General features: G+C 41.5%; 1 protein-coding gene and 1 pseudogene across 1 annotated transcript in view; both read left to right on the forward strand.

Annotated features, from left to right (window-relative positions):
* Positions 1-19,347, forward strand: part of EFHC2 (EF-hand domain containing 2) — a 203,224-nt gene extending 183,877 nt beyond the window's left edge. The window contains 3 exon segments of the mRNA XM_060137356.1: positions 1,139-1,226; positions 15,665-15,684; positions 19,248-19,347. Coding sequence (XP_059993339.1) covers positions 1,139-1,226; positions 15,665-15,684; positions 19,248-19,347 — 208 coding nt within the window.
* LOC132513009 (protein FAM3C-like) overlaps positions 14,289-20,983 on the forward strand; it is a 45,907-nt pseudogene continuing 39,212 nt past the window's right edge.

Below are 20,983 nucleotides of genomic sequence, written 5' to 3' on the forward strand. Positions count from 1 at the left end.
TGGAGCAGGGTGCTTGTAACAGTGCCTTAGTGACCACCTTTGTCTTTTTCTTCAAAAAAATCATGTTACGTAACCAGTATGTATTTAGCCTTAGAAATTGCCAGAGGTGGTCAAATTCAGAATAGAAAAATAGCATTGAGGTATTACAGTAAGAAGTATTTTGTCTGTGTTTAGGTCATTATAGCAATTGTCTTGAAATTTGGGGGTCTTAATTGCCAAAACTCTATTATGGTTAAGGATAAATTTAAGTCAATTTCCATAATTAGGAAATAGCAGTCAAACAGATTAGTTATTTTTGACCTACAGTTTTATGGTGCAGGGTAATCATTTGTTGTTGTTGTTTTTCAAAACGAAAATGGGCTTAATATCTTCTGATTATGAATTTAAAGCTATTCAGATGATACAGAAAAGTCTAAAGAAAAAGCAAAAATTATAATCTCTCTTGCTACAGGTAGCTGTTCTTAATAATTCCGTGTATTGTTGCTAGACTTTTTAAATGTTGTTTTGTACAAATATAAACCTAAAGTGAGACCATAACTCTACATTCTATTTTATAACCTCCTTTCCACTCAACAATATATTATTAACACATTTCCATGACAACATATATGGATCTACATAACCCCTTTTAATGGCTACATGATAAATGATTAAAGTGCCTTTTATTTTTCCTAAAAATATATTAGTAGACAAAATGAATCTAGGCTTGCTTTAAAGATTTAAAAGGCATACAATTTAAGAAAAATGAAGACGTTTTAAAATTTTTACTGACATAGTATCAACCTGTTAAACTAAGAGGAGCTTCAGTACTGTTAACAAAATATAACAATAGTCTTAGCTGCTGAATAAATTAATTTGTTTCTATGGCAACTGCAACAAGTATTTGTTGAACACTTACTATGTGCCAGCATTGATCTAGGTCCTGGGGATACTTTGGTGAATTAGATGTGTGAGGTCTCTGCTCTCAAAGAATTTACATTCTGGAGGGTTCGAAACAGAAAACAAGGTAATAAGAAATAAGAAAAATATCGGTATTGAAGCACATCTAGTAGTATGTTTTCATGGTGGATTTAAGCTGACAGTTTGGTCCTGAAATCTGCAGATTGAGTCAAATCATATGTTATAATTATATTTTTAGGTTTGAAGACAGTGAAAAACAAATAAATTACGAGTCATTTTTCTGTGCCCTGAACTGGAGAGTGACTCCGATGCCCGAATTGGAAGCAGTATGGTACATTAAAGAGGTAAAAGTAACACCTGTTTTAAAAACCAGCTGTGGCTACCTCCCTTGTGTTTTTAATATCCTTTATCTTAAAATTATTTTTCAATGTAAAATAGTAACATCAGTGCTTTTGGAAAGAGGACTATGTATTTCTGGGTATTTGTGTTAAAGTCTAATTCACTTTCCATAATGAGTGAACATCTGCTGTATAAGAGCGTGATTTTTCTTATGCAGCTGAATGTTTTTTAACCCAAGTCGTATCCAATTATATGGAAAATAGGATAATAGGTTACAGTTATAAATAGATACAAACACTGTTATCAAGGGATTCTGGTAATATCATCATAAGCTACAAGAGCAAGTCTCAAATAGTGCATATGTCAAGAATCCCCAGTGTGTTTGCGGCTGTGCACGCAGGTTTGCCTTGGGTGAAACATTATAGTATGGACATGTATATTTCATAGTGGGGCCAAATTTAAAATAAAAATTCAGTAGGAAAATGCTTGGTTAGGGAAAACAGAGTTCATGTGATCGGATGATGCTCTCAACATTGTGGAATTGTCTGAATTCTCTAAGATCTCTTTGGACCAATTGTCTTTAAGGAGTGGGTGGGTGGGTGGTGGTTTGTTTATATTTTAACATGCTCCAGAAATTGATTTTCTTGGGAAAGTCCCTTGATAAAGCAAATGTCATGTGGTTGATACTCCCAGAAAGGAGGCATTTATTCCTCCCGGTCTCTGATGACCAGCTCATTCTGGCCTGAACTGGTCTAGTGCCCTTGGGGAGTTCCCTCAGGCATGCAGCTACTCTGGAGTGTCAGGCAGCCTTAGAACTTCCAGATGATTGGGAGACACTGATGGCCTTTGGAGTCAAACAGAGCTGGGGCTGAACTCTGGCTCTGCCACTTACGTAGCTGAGTGAATTTGGGGCAATTACTTAACTCATTCATTTATAAATTTAATTCTCAGACAAATCATGTTTAAGTATCCACTCTCAGCAGTTTCTATGCTCTGCGCTGGGGTCTAGAGACAGTCATTATTGCTACCTTAAGGAGGGTTGGGGGGCACAGGAAGTGTTAGGGGAGATGATGGTTGAAATTTCAGTGACGAATAGTAAGAGCTAGGTAGGAAAAGTGGCATGGTATGCCCAGAGGCATTCCCAACAGAGGCTCTAGGGCATGGGACAACGCGGCTCTTGTGCAGAACCGGAAAGAATTGGTATGGCTGGGATGGAGGCACAGAGGGAGGAGTGGAGATGAATGAAGCTGGAGACAGCTGCACGGGTGAGGTCTGAGTATCGTCCTACAAAGTCTGCAGACCGTGGACAAATTTCAAGGAAGAGAGTGACATGATCAGGTATGCCCTTTAAAGGGAGCTTGCTCTGGTTGGGTGGTGGGTAGATTGGAGAGAGGACAAGGAGACAAGTAGACCCTGTAGGAGGCTCTTGACGACCCTTCGTCACCATAACAACAGCAAACACTTTAAAGCATTTACTATGTGTCAAGCACTGTTCTAAGACCTCAAAATCTATTCGCTCATTTAATCCTCAGAGCAACTTTCTGAGGGTAGATTTTTTTTTAACATCTTTATTGGAGTATAATTGCCTTACAATGATGTTAGTTTCTACTTTATAACAAAGTGAATCAGTTATACATATACATATGCTCCCATATCCCTTCCCTCTTGCGTCTCCCTCCCTCCCACCCTCCCTATCCCATCCCTCCAGTTGTTCACAAAGCACCGAGCCTTTCTCCCTGCGCTATGCGGCTGCCTCCCACCAGCCATCCATTTCACGTTTGGTAGTGTATATATGTCCATGCCACTCTCCCACCCTGTCACAGTAGATACTTTTGTTGTTGTTGTTGTTGTTGCGGTACGCGGGCCTCTCACTGTTGCGGCCTCTCCCGTTGCGGAGCACAGGCTCCGGACGCGCAGGCTCAGCGGCCATGGCTCACAGGCCCAGCCGCTCCGCGGCATGTGGGATCTTCCCGGACCGGGGCATGAACCCACGTCCCCTGCATCGGCAGGCGGACTCTCAACCACTGCGCCACCAGGGAAGCCCACAGTAGATACTTTTATCATTCCCATTTTAGAGATGAGGAAGTTAGGGGAACAGCCAGGGTATGGTAGAGTTAGAATTTTAACTCAGGTCTGTTTTACCGCAAAGCATGGAAAAGGAAAAAATCATTTAAGTACAATCGTATTGAAGATACTGGATTTAATTAACTAAAGTCCAAGATACTATCACAAAACAAATAAATACTGTCATTTGGTAACCTTTTAATTCGTATCCATGCAAATATGTAATTTTTACATGTAAAAAGAACAATGATAGATGGAGTTTATATTCCACCTTTTCATTTAATGTTACAGTATTCTGTGTCGGATATCATCCATTTGTCCCATTGGGACTTCTCTCCAACCCCATCTACCCTGCTCTGAATCCTAGACAGCTGATCTTTGCGGGCTTCATCAATGGGACCCCTAGCCCTCTGGCCTCCAGTTGGGGGAGCCAATGGGACGCACCAGCAGGAGAGTGGAGGGTGGGACGAGATAAAAGTCATCTCCCTCCCTGACAGTCACAAGAGATTGACTGCCTCCTCCTGCCCAGGGCCACAGTACCTGTCTGGAGGGTCTCTCCACATAGCTGTCTACTCCGGGCTCTGGCAGCCACCCTCACGTGCCCCTTCAGCCCCAGGTGGTGGCAACAGTCCCTGAGGGTCTGGAGGATCCCTTGTTGCTTTTCCTAAACACTTGCCACAACTTTGTAAATAGTCTCTTTATTAAACTCTTCTCAATTTACACAGTTTGCATATGTCTGCTATTTCTTCTGGGATCCTGAGAGATACACATACTTATTTTTGCTAGTTAGCAACGGCCTTTGTTGTGTTTTTTTCCTTACTTCCTCCTTCTCTCCTTTTCCATTCCACCCAATCCACCACCCAAATGTTTACCTATGGGTTGGGGGTTTCATCATTTCATGCACAAAAATATAATCATACCACAGGCATTTATCTGCAGTGTGTTTTTCTTAATAGTACACCATGGGACATTTCTCTAGTTTAATATGTGTAGACCTAAGCCATTCTTTAATACTGTAGTATTAAATGTAGTATGGAATCATTTATTCATCCATTTCTCTATTGATAGGCATTCAAGTTATTTTTACATTTTTGCCTTTGAAAACGTGGTATCTTGTTACTTGAATTTTTATTTTCCTGATGACTGTTGAGCTTGAATGAAATTTAATTACCTTTTGGTACTACAACCTACAGTAAGAAAGACATTTTTCCCTAGCAACCCAGCATGCACATATACAATGGCCCAAACGTCTCATGAAACAATACTATTCTAACTGCATGTGATGATGTATGATTTTTTTCTTTCCTTTCTCTTTTCTTTTCTCTCCTCCCGCCTTCTTTCTTTCTTTTGAATATAGTTCATTACCCATTAAATTGACTTAAGGACCTACAAAAGGATCACCACCCATGTTGGAAGAAGAGTCAGTGCATGGAAAGGCCAGAGATCCACTTTCCCTTTAGCCACCCCTCCCCCATTTCATCTCTTACCTACTCTGTCAACTGGGGCAGTTACTGAGCCATGGACCTCAGGTTCTTTAGAGAGATAGTGTAGAGCAGAAGGTCTGGAATCAGATGAAGCTGAGCTCAAATCCTTAGCTCTATGATTGACTCACTGGGTGACTGTGTAAGTTATTCAACCTTTCACATTGCCCCATCTCAAAAATGGAGATAAAAGTAGTGCTTCTGTCAGGTTGCTTGTAAGGATTGAATTGATACACGTGAGACACTTATCACAGTACCTGTCCCATAGTAACAGCTTAAATGTTAGCTATTACTATTGTTCGTAAAATGGAGATGTCTTACATCCTCAAGTCAGTGGGCTGGGCCTTGAGGACTAAGATCAGTGATTCTATCGTTAAACGTAAGAGTTAGAACAGCTGGGCTTCCCTGGTGGCGCAGTGGTTGAGAGTCCGCCTGCCGATGCAGGGGACACGGGTTCGTGCCCCGGTCCGGGAAGATCCCACATGCCGCGGAGCGGCTGGGCCCGTGAACCATGGCCACTGAGCCTGCATGTCCGGAGCCTGTGCTCTGCAACGGGAGAGGCCACAACAGTGAGAGGCCCGCGTACCCCCCCCCCAAAAAAAAGAGTTAGAACAGCAGTGTAGCATCAGATAGGGCCTGTGCTTTAGCAGTAAGTCAGCTCTTTCAATTGTTACTCATTTATGGTGAAAAGAACTTTAGTCTTAGGGCCTCTTGTCAATTCTGATGACCAAGCCTAGAAGCAGTTCAGTCTGTGGGAGACATTTGGATAGGGCCGTTCTTTTTCAGCCAGTTTTTTTTTAAAAAAAGGAAGAACATAGTTATCAAATAGTACCTAATCAATTTAACCAATAATGAGAACTTAACTAAATTCCAGAGTCTGAAGCACTCTGGTACTCCTGAGCTTGCTATCGTTCCATTAAAGAGGATATAAGATAGCTTGGGAATGGTATCAGTGAGTCTGTAATCTATGTGAAAATATTTAGTGTAAATGGGTTGAGCGTAATATTGCATAGTTCAGAGAGTAGAATGAGTAATGAAAAGTATAGTATCTCCTGAACCATGTAAGTGTACCTAAATGTTAATATCTAATAATGCCCTGAGACACTCTGGGTCAGAGCCTGTCACAGGTTGGGTTCTCCAGGAAGCAGATGGGGTTTAATGTGCAGTATATTTATTTGGGAGTGTCCTTGGGATCAATACCTGTGGAAGGGAGGGGAGGGACATAGGAGTGGGCAGAGGGAGAAGTTGAGCTTCGATGCAGGTCCAAAGACAGCATTGGCTGGTCCGAAGGGAACTCTGGAGCTAGAATGGCCTTTCAGAGCTGTCCTGAGTTGGGCCAAAATGGCCTGGACTTCATCCCTGTGGGTTGGTTTAGAAAGGGGTATGACCTGCGGTAATGTGGCTCTTTGCAGCCAAGACAGCTCTGTAGCTGAGGTAATCCCTGAAGGGGTCTCCCAGCAACTGGGCCACCAAGTCTTTCCTCAAGGGGATTCTGGATGGTATATCATGTCTTGGCAACCAACCACTCTTGATTATTCTTGGTATGAACTGGAGGCCTGGCCTGTGGCACAGCCTTCTCCACACACCTGCTCCTCTATTATTGTCTGAGCTTTCACCCGTGGCAGGGAACTGACAAGAAAGAGGTTATGCCAGAAGAGGCCGTGATTATGGCAGAAGAGGAAGTGGTAGAGGAGCTGGACCAGGTGTGTAGGTCTGTGGGGCCCAGTTGGGCAAAGAAAACCTCTCACTTCGAGCTTTGGGGATTGCCAACACTTAGGGAGTCTTCTGTAGCCCAAAAATCATATGTGGGACTTCAGGACAAGATCCACCAGGTTGTGAAAGTGACCCAGCCTTGAATGTGACGTGACAGGTTAAAGTTCTGTTGAGAACAAGGAATGGCAGGCTGAGCTCCTGTGTGGAAGTATGGCCCAGGTGGAAGCCAGCAGTGGGGCGGCTGCGTGCTTCCTCCAGTCTATGAGCTGGACAAGCTGTCTCTGGCTGAAGTTCCAGGAGTCACCAGCCTCCACTCGGAACCTGGGTATCCTTACTCTCGGGCTGAATGTTGTCCTCAACAGGCTCTCTTCCCTGAACTAGGGATCTTACTGAGAAATGAAAAGAGACCGCTTAGCTGTGGGCTTTAGCCAACCACAGGCTGAGTAGGGGGGTGGTCTGGTACACAGTACTTGGGATTGGAAGGGCAGCGCCACAGGGAGTTCTAGCAGGGAGTCTCTCCAAAACAGGGAGCACAGTGATGGGGAATCCTGAAGTCAGCACTATTCAGCAACCAGAGGGGGCCAGTCAGCAGGCTTGAACCAAGCCTTCAGCCACGACCAGGGGACAGAGCAGGCTGAGTCCCTATACCAGTGAGGTTCTAGCAGGAGACACACGGCCCACTCAGAGGAGTCGGGATATGGATTTAATGCAGGGACTATTGACAGAGGAGAGGGTAGGGTTAAGGGAACCAATCAGGGCAGAGGAGTGCCCAGGGCCTAGCTAGAGTGGGAAGCCTTTACCATCCCTGGGTCTGGAGAAGCAGGGAGGGACTGGTATTACTGGAGCCCAGTGGAAGAGCGTGGTTGGGCAGGGAAGAAGCAGGGAGAGGGGAAGTGGAATCAATACCCTGACCTCTCGCTGCTCCCCATTGGCTGGACCCATTTGGAAGCCAGAGAACCAAGGAAGCTTGAGAAGTGATGCGGTCCACAGAGGTCAGTCTCCCAGGGCAGAGAGCTTGGTGAGAAGGGCAAAAGATGGATCTTGAGGGGCAAATGGAGGATGAGCCAGTACAGTCTGTTACCAGAGTAAAGACTGGGGCTCCAGTGAGCAAGCCTCACAGCCAGCTTTTAAGATTAACAGCTCCTGAAGCTGGGTCTACTGGATGTTAGGACTGGTCCTTCTGACTCCGATGGGGCTCCACCTACATGTGATTGTTACATGGCATCAGCTAGTAGGCCTGGGGACCAACAACAAAGAAGCAAAATTCACAGAGAGGACTGTGGTTGTAGCGAGTCCAGCTTTGAGTTAGTGAGAGGTTTCCCTGTGTGGATGGGTGGAAGCTGACTGTCACCCACCAGGATTGTTGACTGTGGCCTGTAGCCTGGATTCTCAGGAGCTCCCTTGGCCGGGCCTCTGCTTGTCCTCCACAGCAGCCCATGGTGAGCCACTGGGGCTGTAATTTAATTCTCACTCCATTATGTGACTATCTGTGGTCTCAGCATGTTGCGCTGGTGCTGTCACGGCCTAGAGACCCCAATTCCATTCTATTGTGCTTGCTCACAGATGGTAGCTGTAAAACTGGCAAAAGAGGTCCCGCTGCTTAGAGCCTGCCTGGTTAATCTCAGAAGTCACGTATTTAAAAATAACACGAAATCGGTTCTCCTATAAACTTTATAACTTGCACTGTGTGACTGGCATCTTATCCTTTGACGTTTCTGAGAAAAATTGGATGTGGCTTCATTTTACGAGCACGAGAGCTGCAGAAGCATTAACAATTGGCTCTAAAGTTTCCTCTTGTCACAACAGGGTGATCTATAGCCTTGGCACTGGGGAGTAGGGGGCAGTGGCGTACACCTTGGGACATATCTTTGGGCACCCCACTTGTCGAGGATCTCCTTTTGGTATTTAGAGGGTGGAATACCCTGTGACACGTTATTGTCCCAAGCATTTTGTGAGAATAAGTATCCTTCCCAATTTATAGATAGGAAGCTGAGACTCAAAGGCATTCCTAAAGGTCAAGATTATATAGTTAGGGGCTAGTGCCAACTCTTTAAGTAAGCGAAGTTATGTCTAATATTTCAAGTTGAATTTAACAGTTGAAATAAAAGATTATTAATCATTCTCATAAGACTTAAAAAAATAACTGGTAAACACGTACTGATTACGTAACACAAAGCGGTGACCTAGTAGGAAACTTCCAGAGTCTACTGTGATTTAAAGGGTTGGATGATGTCTACTTGAATTGTATGAATAAAGCTATCACTAAAGCTAAAAAATATCCATGTCGACTTGAAAACTTTACTTGCCCCGTAATGCAATTTCAAGGAAAGATTTCTTGTTTAAAAGTTACAACTGTGTTTCAGCTGCAGTCACACAGATGACAACTCTACTGAAGCTTTGTCTAGGGCGAAGAGAAGCAATTGTGAAATACTGGCATTACAGTAAAGACAGAAATGGATAGGCATATAGGCAAATCTCCTGGTTTTGAGCTTTTCCTTATGTCATCAGAATGCTCTTGATTATCTCAACAAGTATCTGTAAAATTTCTTCCCCAAATTAATTTCCATTTGATTTTACTGAAATTTCATTGTTTTTATGATTTCTGTCAACTTAATTTGATTATTTCCAAGGTCATGTCAACCTAGTAGAAGGAAGAAAATCCAAGAAAACCACAATTTTAATTCCATACACAGTACTGGATCTTTCTACAAATTCATGGATAAAAACATCCTTTTTTTGATTGAGCGGAGGGGGAGTAAGAGAGTGAAATCACTAACATGACTCTATCAGCCTTACATTTGGGACGAATAAAAATAACCTTGTTTCAGTGAAGCGTGGAATTTAATTGGCTCCCAATCTTTTCCCCGCATGCATCTGGTGGCCAGTACTACAGTAGAAAATTTTAAACTAGAAGGAGACATAATCCAATTAAATTTCCTTTTAAAAATGTCAAAGCAAATAAATCCAGGGCCTATGAGCTCACACACAGCTTTGCTGTTCTCACCGGGCAGCTGCTGTTTACTGGGTTTCCATCCAGGGCCATCTTTGCTTCCCATTTCAAGGATATGTGGTTTTACAGATCGGCAGCTACATTTTTTTCCACCATTGATGAATAAGTAATTTATTGCCAACTTCTCTGACATCTTAAGTAGCTCTAGTGACAGCCAGATTGAAAGCTGTCATGGGGCCCTCTTGTAGGCAATGATTTCCAGCCATTTTAGAGTCATGATTCTGCATTATTGCCGAATTTCACTCTGCATTTCATAGTTCTTCCTTCTTCCAGAAAATGCTACGTGGCACATGCTGTTTATGCTCCAGATTAAACTGAATTTTGTTTTGAGATTTGGGTACCGTCTCTGGAATTACCTGGAAGTCACACTGGAGACTTTGGATCCGTCCACCGTTTGTCAAGAAGTTGCTTTGTTCCGAACTGTACTGTGACTCTCATAGACATTTTATTAATTTTGAAAAATGCAAAATTGCGTAGTATCTTTGGCTTCCTCTGGAAGCTGACTCGGAGACAAGGATTTGAGTATAAATGGTTTTTTGGACGAAGTGAGGGGAATAACGAGCAAGGGAGTAGGGAAGTGAGAAATAGAAGAGAAGGAGTTAATACAGGGCATATTATCAAACCAGTAAAAATGTGAATGACTGGAGCGTAATGCCTCTGGGAAACACAGGGATGCAGTGGCTGATAGGTACCTCAGCGTTATCCCATCCATCAACTCCTGTCATTGTTTGAGAGCTGCTCCTGAAGTGGGTGAAAATAATGAATTCCCAGGCACTTGTGGCATGTTACAGGGACAGCCAAATCAGGCCTCAGAGGCCAAAGGGAAGGTCTCAGGAGAAGGAGTGCAGGTGCTGATGGCTGGAAGTTAGGTTGGTGTGCGCCAAAGTGGAAAGGGTGAGGGGATCAGGAGAGGTGCAGGCAGAACCCGCTACACACAGATAGTTAAGATTCTGATCATGCACCTTTAGGCAGGGTGTTTTACAGAAATACAAGCAGGCTCGTCCCCGTCTAAAACAGGAGGGGTTGACTGCTGTGGATGAGCTCACCTGCTGTAAAACCACCATGCAGTTATTTCCACTTAAAATGTATGTGCACTGCTGGGAAACAACATGATCTGGAGTTTTCTTTGCATTTTGTAGTGTGGGATGAATAAAAGGTCAGTGAGGACAAAGAATATTTTAACTCACTGCCCAGTCATAAATATTATGTAACGTTTGGAGCACTTGCAGATTTATTAGAACAATTAGGCAGTGGTAGTGAGGGGATTTCTCATGTTAGCAAAGACCTCTTTATTTTACAAAGAGATTGGCTGTGTGATTCCTTTAGGTGGACCCAATTACAGGCAAAATTATGAGGAAGATACTTTTTCCCTCTACTCTATCGATGCCCCATCCCCCTGAGTTTCTTAACTCTTATCTCCTGCTTCCTCCTTCCTTTAGATCCCAATTTGATTCCTGTTAGTTCATTTAAACGAATACCTGTGAAAATCTCCCTAAAACTGAGGGCTAGCTACAATTCTGGTATCAATTCCAGTGTGTATTTTTCCCCCGTACCAAGCAATTCTCAACAGCGGCTGAGTGTCCTGCAAGTCAACTCGGTTCTGGCACTATCTACCTGGAGATAACCTCAGATCCCCACAGGTTACGGGCTCAGTTCCACAAGACTACCTCCCCTCCTTCAGATGCCATTCACAAGTCCAGATTGTCGCCTGTGCTTCTGACCAACTGGCTGTGGATTGGAGGTTCCCATGACCTCCTCCTTGGGAGGGGCTGCTCATAGGACTCAGAGAAACACTTCACTTACTAGATAACCTGTTTATTAAAAAAGGATATAACTCAGGAACAGCCAGATGGTAGAGATGCATAGGGCAAGGTATGGTGGAAAGGGCACAGAGCTTCCATGCCCTCTCTGGGCTCACCACTCTCCTCACATCTCCACGTGTTTGCCAACTCAGAAGCTCTCCAAACCCTGTCATTTTTGGTGTTCACAGGGGCTTCTTTATAGAGACACGATTGATTAAATCATTGGCCGTTGGTGAATAAACTCAAATTCCCGCCCCTCTCCCCTCCCGGGAGGTGTGGGAATGGGGAGTGGAGGCGGGGGACTGAAAGTTCCAACCCTCTAATCACGTGGTTGGCTCCACTGGCAACCAGCCCCCATCCTGGTGCTTTTCAATCGTGTTTCATTAACGTAACAAAAGAGACCTTATCGCTCTCATCACTTAGGAAATTCTAAGAGTTTTAAGAACTCTGTGCCAGAAATGGGGACAAAAACCAAATATATATTTCTTATTATAAATCACCATATCATATTGCCAGTGTACAGACCTTGGGTTCCTCAAGCACTGCAAATATGCCTGTGGCATTTATCAGATATTTAGGCAGAAAAAGTCATTCCCACCTAGAACCTGGAGAAAAGTGACAAAGGGAAATAAATTTGAGGGAAGTGGTATTGATTTTAGAGAGAGAGTATAGGGGGGGCTGGAGCAGTCAGGAAGGTATTGTGTGAGCCATGAGATTTAAAGTGATCAGGGTTAAAAGAAATGCATTATTGTTACTTTTTTGGGGGGGGTAATTTCCTCCCACCCTTCTAGGTTCTTTTGGCTGGTTGAATAATTAAAATGAGATTAAGACAGCTTAACAGGAGAAAAAAACAAAATTTAGTTACGTATGTATAGGGAATCCATATAAACATGGGAGATTCTAAAGACAGTCAGGCAAAATGAGGTTTATCTGTCATTCTTGACTAAGGGGCTAAGGAGAAGGGGCTAGGGGTCTGGGACTGCAAAGGGAAGGAAAGCAATTCACAGGAAGATGAAAAGAGCAAATGTTTGGTAAATAAATGTTTGCAGGGCCATGCAGAAACAATGGGACACAGTGAGGAATTTTAACAAACAGACTTTGCTAGGTTCCTCCCTGTCTACCTCACATGTAGTTATCTAACGGTGATAGCTCCCTTCTTGGTACGGGCCCTGTATCTAAATTCTTTTAGGCAGTTAAGGGGGAGGTAAAAGTGCCTCCTGAGTCATTTGTTTCTTAAAAATAATCAACTCTGTATGACAGTCTCTAGGTACAGATGAACTGGTTTGCAAGGCAGAAATAGAGACACAGATGTGGAGAACAAACATATGGACACCAAAAGGGAAAGGGGGGGGTGGGATGAATTGGGAGACTGGAATTAACATATATACACTAATATGTATAAAATAGATAACTAATGAGAACCTGCTGTATAGCACAGGGAACTCCACTTCGCTGTACAGTAGAAACTAACACAACATTGTAAAACAACTATACCCCAATAAAAAAAAATAATCAACTTAAAATAATCTTCATGCCAGAGAGACACATTTTGGGGTGGCAGATTTTGCTCCCCTACATTATTTTTTCATCTTAAATTATCCTTAATTTCAAATCTCGGGGTATTTACTTGAGTTTCATTTACCCAAGTTTGGCTTGTTGCTAATAAATTTAATTCTCATCTCCAAATTCTTGAGTTATCATTATTCCAGTATAAGTTCTTCTATTTCTTTTTCTTTTGTTGTTAGGATTTAAATCATGATTCCTTGCCCAAAAAACAAACAAACAAAAAACCAAACAAACTAAAACTTTTGCTGCCTAATAAGGTATGAGGAAGGATCTACTAGTATTGACCTGTTTCATGAGAGAATCCTTTACCCAAATAATTTCATTGTAATGTTATGAGTTGCATAATGTATTTCTTTTTGTATTGAAAACTTGTGTTTAAAAAAACCTATCAGGGTCTTCCCTGGTGGCACAGTGGTTGAGAGTCCGCCTGCCGATGCAGGGAACACGGGTTCGTGCCCCGGTCCGGGAAGATCCCACATGCCGCGGAGCTGCTGGGCCCGTGAGCCATGGCCGCTGAGCCTGCACGTCCGGAGCCTGTGCTCCGCAACGGGAGAGGCCACAACAGTGAGAGGCCCGCGTACCGCAAAAAAAAAAAACAAACACCTATCAGGGAATAGTGATTCTGAATGTATATATTTGTTCTATATTCTTCTATAACATGGTAAAATTTAAAAATAAAGTCAGCCCTCCATATCCATGGGTTCTGCATTCACAGATTCAACCAACCGTGGATCAACAGTATTTGGAAAAAAAATTCCAGAGAGTTCCAAAAAGCAAAACTTGAATTTGCCACACACCAACTATTTACATAGTATTTATATTTAGGTATTATATTTATATTTAGTATTTATATTTATAGCTATTTACATATCATTTACATTGTATTAGGTATTATAAGTAATCTAGAGATGATTTAAAGTATGCAGGAGGATGTTCATAAGTTATATGCAAATACTACACCATTTTATGTGAGGGACTTGAGCATCCTCAGATTTTCGTATGCGCAGGGGGTCTCAGAACCAATAAGATACTGAGGGACTACTGTACCACTTAAGAGTGAAAATTGCTTTAAGTTTTATAATGAAACTTTTGAGGACATGTTGAATAGTCGAACTGAATGACTATTGATCTCAGACTTCATTGATTAAAAAGAAATATATAGCAGTCCTCCGGCTCCGTGGAGGGCGGGGTGGCGCGGCGCCTGGCGCTCAGGCCAGTGGCTGGCACGTGGGGCACACAGGGGCTTCAGCTCGTGTCGGAAATGGGGGCCGAGTGCTCTAAAGAGGTGGGATGGAGTTGTATGTTGCATTTGAACTCTGTGGAGGGCGGTCTTGGCTCACTTCTAAAGCTTTGGTGTCTTCTAAGTTGGAGGAGCTTATTTAATGAAAAGTGCCTTAGGCCGAAAAAGCAAACATGAGGGTAGCAGGTGCTGCAAAGTTGGTGGTAGCTGTGGCAGTATTTTTGCTGACATTCTATGTTATTTCTCAAGTATTTGAAATAAAAATGGATGCAAGTTTAGGAAATCTATTTGCAAGCATTGGACGCAGTTGCACGTTCTACAGAACCTCCCAGATATAAATGTGGGATCTCAAAAGCTTGTCCTGAGAAGCATTTTGCTTTTAAAATGGCAAGTGGAGCAGCCTCTGCCTGGAGGACAATGTTTTAATGAGTGGTGTTAAGAATAATGTTGGAAGAGGGATCAATGTTGCCTTGGTAAATGGAAAAACAGGAGATCTAATAGACACCAGATATTTTGACATGTGGGGAGGAAATGTGGCCCCATTTATTGAGTTTCTGAAGGCCATACAAGATGAAACAATAGTCTTAATGGGAACATATGGTGATGGAGCAATCAAACTCAATGATGAGGCCCGGCAGCTCATTGCTGAATTGGGGAGTACATCTATTACTCATCTTGGTTTTAGAGACAACTGGGTCTTCTGTGGTAGATAAGGCATTAAGACAAAAAGCCCTTTTGAACAGCACATAAAGAACAATAAGGACACAAACAAATATGAAGGATGGCCCGAAGTTGTAGAAATGGAAGGATGCATCCCCCAGAAGCCAGACCGATGTGGAGAAAATTGAAGGGAGCACACTTTCACTTGCTAATGGGAAAGCCCTAACCGAAAAACTACATGTAAGTATTTTAAGAGCATGCAGGCATCTCGGTGTGTGCGTGCCCATTATCTCTTTTGATATCAGGATTATTTATTGCTAATGTAAATAGGCATCTTTGTAAATAGTCATCATAATGAGCAAATCACTGAACCATTTCTAAGCACATCTCCCTAATGGTACAATGTTCAGACTGTGATCATAATGGCATCTTTTAATTCTAAAAGCATTACCCAATAGATAACTGAACAGATTTGAAAAATATATTGATATATATAGTAGTCGCTGTGAAAATCTATCATGGAATAACGTGGATTTTAGGAAGGAGACTTTGTTTTATATATATATATATATATATATATATAAAATATGGCCTTTTGATGATAGTATCTTTTAAATTAAAAAGATATTGGGCTAAATATATATGTGTGTGTGTGTACATGTATATATACACACACATGAAATACACACACATTTTGTATATGCACACACACAGATGCACAATGATTTACTGCTTTTGGGCATAGGAAGCATATTTCACTAAGATCCATGTAGCATGAATTGCACAGAACACACCCTAGGAGTTGGTTTAGCCATCATCCATCTGAATGGTCATTTCCTTCTTTACACAGCTGGTTGGCAGTTTGGGCTCAACCTCCAACATCCAACAGGAGGCATTCTTGAAAGAGAAGTGTAGTGTCACTTCAAGAATCACGTTTTTTTTTTTGCTTAACTTTTCTTGTTGAAAGTGGTAGGACCAAATGTAGCCATGTCGGATGAGAGCCAGCTGCTTCTGAATAGGCCCACTCCTTTCCTGGGTTTTGGAGGGTAGCCCAGCAGATAAGCAGAGCTCTGGAGCCCTAATACTGTGGTTACGGTCCAGGCTCCTCCACTTACCGGCAGTTTGACTTTGGACAAGCTACTTAACCCTTCTCTTGCCTCAGTTTCCTTTTCTGTGGATGGGTATCATAATAATACCTACCTCTTAGGGTTTTCTGCTACGGACCTAAAAATAAATAGGCTGCCAGATATTTCTCCAGCAAAGATGGATTTATTTGGGATCAGCAGAGAACTGCATTTTGGGGTCTGCAACCATGGTAAGCCATGTGCAAGTTCCTTCATGGCAAAGGAAGGAGAACACTTTTATAGAGAGGAAAAGGAAGTTGGGAGAGCGATAATAAAGAGTCCATGGCTTTTCATTGGCTGAGTCCTTACCAGGAAAGAAGAGGAGTCTTTTTCTTCCTGTTGTGCTCTGCTATCATTGCAGGGCATGAAAGCTTCCCCTTCTGGATTCCTGGGCTCTGTTTAATTGAAGCTTCTGTTTATTAATTTTTTAAACTGCAGTAATTAAATAGCTCAGTACTTGTAAAACGCTTAAAAGAATACCTGTCGTATAGTAAATATCCAATAAATTTATTATTATTATCATCATCATCATCATCACTACTAGGTAATTATGATGCCTATAATCCTGAAAAAGTCTGCTATTAGTTCATCATCATCATAAATCATCACTTAAACTAAGGCTTTATGCTTTAGTTACAGATGCCAGTTCTTGGTGCTCTTCTGATTCTGCATTAGTGTTATAATTACCATAGTTTAACATATCACCCATATTTAAATGACTTCCACATCTTTGCACAGTTCTGGACTCTAGGTCTGTGCTATACAGAACCCTATTTACAGGTGTTTACCAGGATCTTTACTTTGATGTCCTATGGGTACCTCAAATAAAAATGCCCCAAATTGAACTTAGTTTCTCCCTCTGATCCTTATTTTCCCAGTTAAAAATATTTAAAACTCTTCTTCTTGCTTGCTTTCCTTATTTTGCTTATAATGTTGCTCTGGGTTGAACATTATCCCGCACAGATTCATGTCTACCCAGAACCTCAGAATGTGAACTTATTTGGAAATAGGGTCTTTGCAGATATAATTAAAACATCTACTAAAAGTTAAAATGAGATCATACTGGATTAGAGTGGCCCCTAAATCCAGTAATTGGTGTTATTATAAGAAGGCCATGTGAAGCCACACACACACACACACACACACACACAGAGAGAGAGAGAGAGAGAGAGAGAGAGAGAGAGAGAATAAGATATAGGCAGAGATTGGGGTGATGTATCTACAAGCCAAAGAAATCAAAGGATAGCCATCAACCACCAGAAGCTAGGAGAGGAGCATGAGACAGTCTCCCTTAGAGCCTCCCGAAAGAACCAGCCCTGCCAACACCTGGATTTTGGACATCTGGCCTCCTGCACGGTGACAGAATAAATTTTGTTGCTTTAAGCCTCTCAGTTTGTGGTGATTTGTTATGGCAGCCCTAGGAAACTAATACAGACATCGTCAGCTGTAACTAAATTTAGAAGTCTTAGAACCATCCTTATCTGTATTAGTTTATAAGGTCACCAGTCATATTGAGTTAGGGGGCCTACCCTACTCCAGTATGGCTGCATCTTAGCTAATTATATCTGCAATGACCTTATTTCCAAATAAGGTCACATTCTGAGCTATCAGGGGGTTAGGACTTCAACATATCTTTTTTGAGGGGACACAGTTCAACCCATAACATGACCCCCTTCTTTGATCACCACTTCACATCAGTCACCTTCCAGGTATTGTATGTTCTACTGCAGCAAAACCTTTCAGATGTAGCCCTTGTTCACCCCAGGCTCAGCTGCCCTGGTTATGGCACAATCATCTCTCCCCAGGATTATCGCAGTAACCTCCAGAGTGATTTTCCTCCTTCATTTCATTCTTCATACATCCAATGAGTTATCTAATAAACTTCCAATCCGATTTCACTGAGACCCACCAGTGCCTTTCCCTAGCCACAGCATAAAGTATAAACTAGCATAGAAACCCTCAAGTTCGGCCCCACCTTTTCCTTCCAACTGCCTCTCTTGTCACTTTGTACCGTGTGCCCCAAACCCGCTGGGCTGGTCAGCCTTTCTTGAAAATAGATTTTTAGGTCTCTAGGCCTTTGCTTATGCTGTCCACTATGCCTAGAACACCTTTCATCACTTTAACCCCCTGCTGAACTGCTCCGTACCCCATAAAGCCCAAGTGAGATATCACTGGCTCAGGTTGCTTCCACAATTCCATCACATAGAATTATTGAGCCCTTTCCTGTGTTTCTGTGACATCTTGTGACTCTGGATACTAATTTGGCACTAGGAAAGATTTGACACCTCTTATATGCAACAATTAACCTTGACAGTAGAAATAAAAGCAGCCGTACTTATGGACTCACCCCCCGCCACCATTGATGTTAATATTAATTCACCATTGCAGCATAAGTAAAAAGTGTGTATGTGTATAGATTTATATATACAAGATTTTTGAAATCTCCTTGATGTTACTTATATAATTACATTTTGTTGCAACCCACCTTATCAAAATAATTCTTAAACCTCTTCAGAGTGAAGGTATTTATTTTTTCTGAAATTAACAAATATATACACACATATATGTATCATATATACTATATATATATATATATAAAGCATATGTGTATTTGTATTTATACACACATATTTAAAGTAGCTTATCCCCAAGAACATACCTTGAATGATCTAGTGCTCATTTCACTGTTAGATTGAAGAAACAGTAACCAAGCAGCCAGTATAATATGCTAGCAGTTTGGATTTTAAAAATTGAGTTCTTAATAAAGTATAGGAGGAGCTATCACTGCAATAATGCTGCATAACAACCCCCCAGATTTCAGTAGTTCACAACAGCAGATGTTTATTTTTCTTGTCCATGGGCCCGTAGATCTGCTGGGCTTGGCTCCAGCTGGGCTCTCTCCACCTGTGTCATTCTGGGACCAGCAGCATCTTGGGCCATGTTCTTCTCATGGTGATGGCAGAGGCACAGAGGGCCAAGCCAAATCATGCCAGCACATTAGGGCCTCTGGCTGTGGTATATCTGCTAACATTACATAGGCCAAAGCCAGCCATGTGGCCAAGTTCATGTCAAAGGGGCAGGAAAAAGGACTCCATAGGAGGTGCTGCAAATTCACATGGCAAAGAGCACAGTGTATAATTCTAATACAGGGAAGGACGAAGGATTGAGGGCAAGAATCCAATCTACCACAGAGTCCTTATGATCTGAAAGTCGATGGTAGAAATATCTGCTTTGGAAATAAACTACTTAGCCAAGAGCTTGACAAGGAACAATTTGATGTTGCATTTACAAAGCTGCACTTTGAAATGTAGTTCTAATTATATCCATCTTTGGTTTTTTTTCCCGGAGATGTGAAGATGAGTGGCTTGGGATGCCATCACCTATTCCTGTGAAATACATTTACTATTTAAACCTTTTAAAGGATGTGTTTGGCTTAGAGGAGGAGTAACCATGCAGTTTTGGTTGGTTAACTCCCTTTGATTTCCTGATTTCCTGCTCTAATTTTGCCAAGTTTATTTCAGTAGATATGATTCCATTAAAAACAAAAAAAACAAGGTTCATATTGAATTAAAATCCATATTCCAAAATTAATCTCCTTTTGTCATTTCAGTTTTTCAGAACATCATATTATATTGCTGATGTACCAGCACTATTAAAAATGCCATTTAAAGAAACGTTGAGCATTCTTATTATACATATGATTTATTAATACCAAGAATCTTTTGGTAATTTTCTATCCAACATAATTTGATTCATTACAACACAAAAAGAAAATGACTTTTGACAGCTATATATGACAATATAAAATCAAATTATATCAGAGCAATAAGTTGTGATTCTATTAAACATTTTTTGAAATCTTTTTGACACACGCTTATTACTTATATAATTAAACTTTGTAGCAACTCACCTTTTCAAAATAATCCTTAAACCTCTGCAGAGTGAAGGTATTTATTTTCTGAAATTAGCAAAGCTATGAGAAGAAAAAACCCTCCCTCACAACACATACACACACGAAAAATTGGGGAGAGAAATTAAAACATATGCAGTGTTTATGTTTTTAATGCTCTTTTAATCTCTGAAGTTAGCTTGCTAACTTAGGAATATATGCATGTGTATATAATTATAGCATGACCAAAAATGTATTGTGTCTGAAATATTTAAGGATGTGAACGCTGAAGATCTTCAGAGGTCTGTTTTGGTTCATTCTCCACATATACATAACCGCCTACCCCAGAGGTTTTAATATTCTAAGACTACAGCATGTTTCCCTTTTGCTTTTCTCTAGTCCTATTTTTAGTTTTCTTCTAGGACTATACATTATTAGTCTCAGCAGAACTTTTGTCATGTAGTGTATGTTCGATTACAAGTCATAACCATGGACCTCTGGGAATTCAGTGTGAGAAGTTTGTCTCAGTGTACCCCATTCTTCAGTGCTGGGTGCTAGGTATCATAAATCCGATTGTCTGGTGTTCTCAGAGACGATGGAGGCCTATGGAGAAGGGTCCTCGATATTGACGTTCAGGGACTGCTCTGAGGGGAGGAAGAGGAACTGATGACATCTCAAGGGCCCCTTCTATCTTCTTATTCTTTCACTCCACATTTGCAGCGTTTTGCCTAGAAATGAGCTGGCTTCTTGGCACTCAGATGTACCAATTCACTTGACAGCAATGGCTCCTTCATTTTTTAAATTTGAAGTTCATCAATAAACCATTTCTATATATAAACCTAGGATAATTCCACATGTGCCATTGTTAAAATAGATCCCATAGGATTTTCCAATAAACTAGAATACTCAATTTATATACTAGAACCATTTACTCATAAAGTCTAATTTTGACTTCTTGATTTTTTTTTTTCCAAAGACAACTGACAGTGCCAAGCCATTTTGTCACTTTAAGATTTTCCATTCCCCAAAGAGCAAGCTTTAAGAAGGATGACACTTTCCTGGAACTTTTCAGGCTGACACATTCGTCAGTTACCTATTCAACTCTTCAGTCAGTTGTCTTTCCCTCAAGATTTTAAATATGTAGATAATTTAGCCCTTGTATAGGCTTGTAATATAGTTCATTTGAGAAGTAGGA

This window comes from Lagenorhynchus albirostris, chromosome X (genome assembly GCF_949774975.1).
Source record: "Lagenorhynchus albirostris chromosome X, mLagAlb1.1, whole genome shotgun sequence".
Taxonomy (NCBI): Eukaryota; Metazoa; Chordata; class Mammalia; order Artiodactyla; family Delphinidae; genus Lagenorhynchus; species Lagenorhynchus albirostris.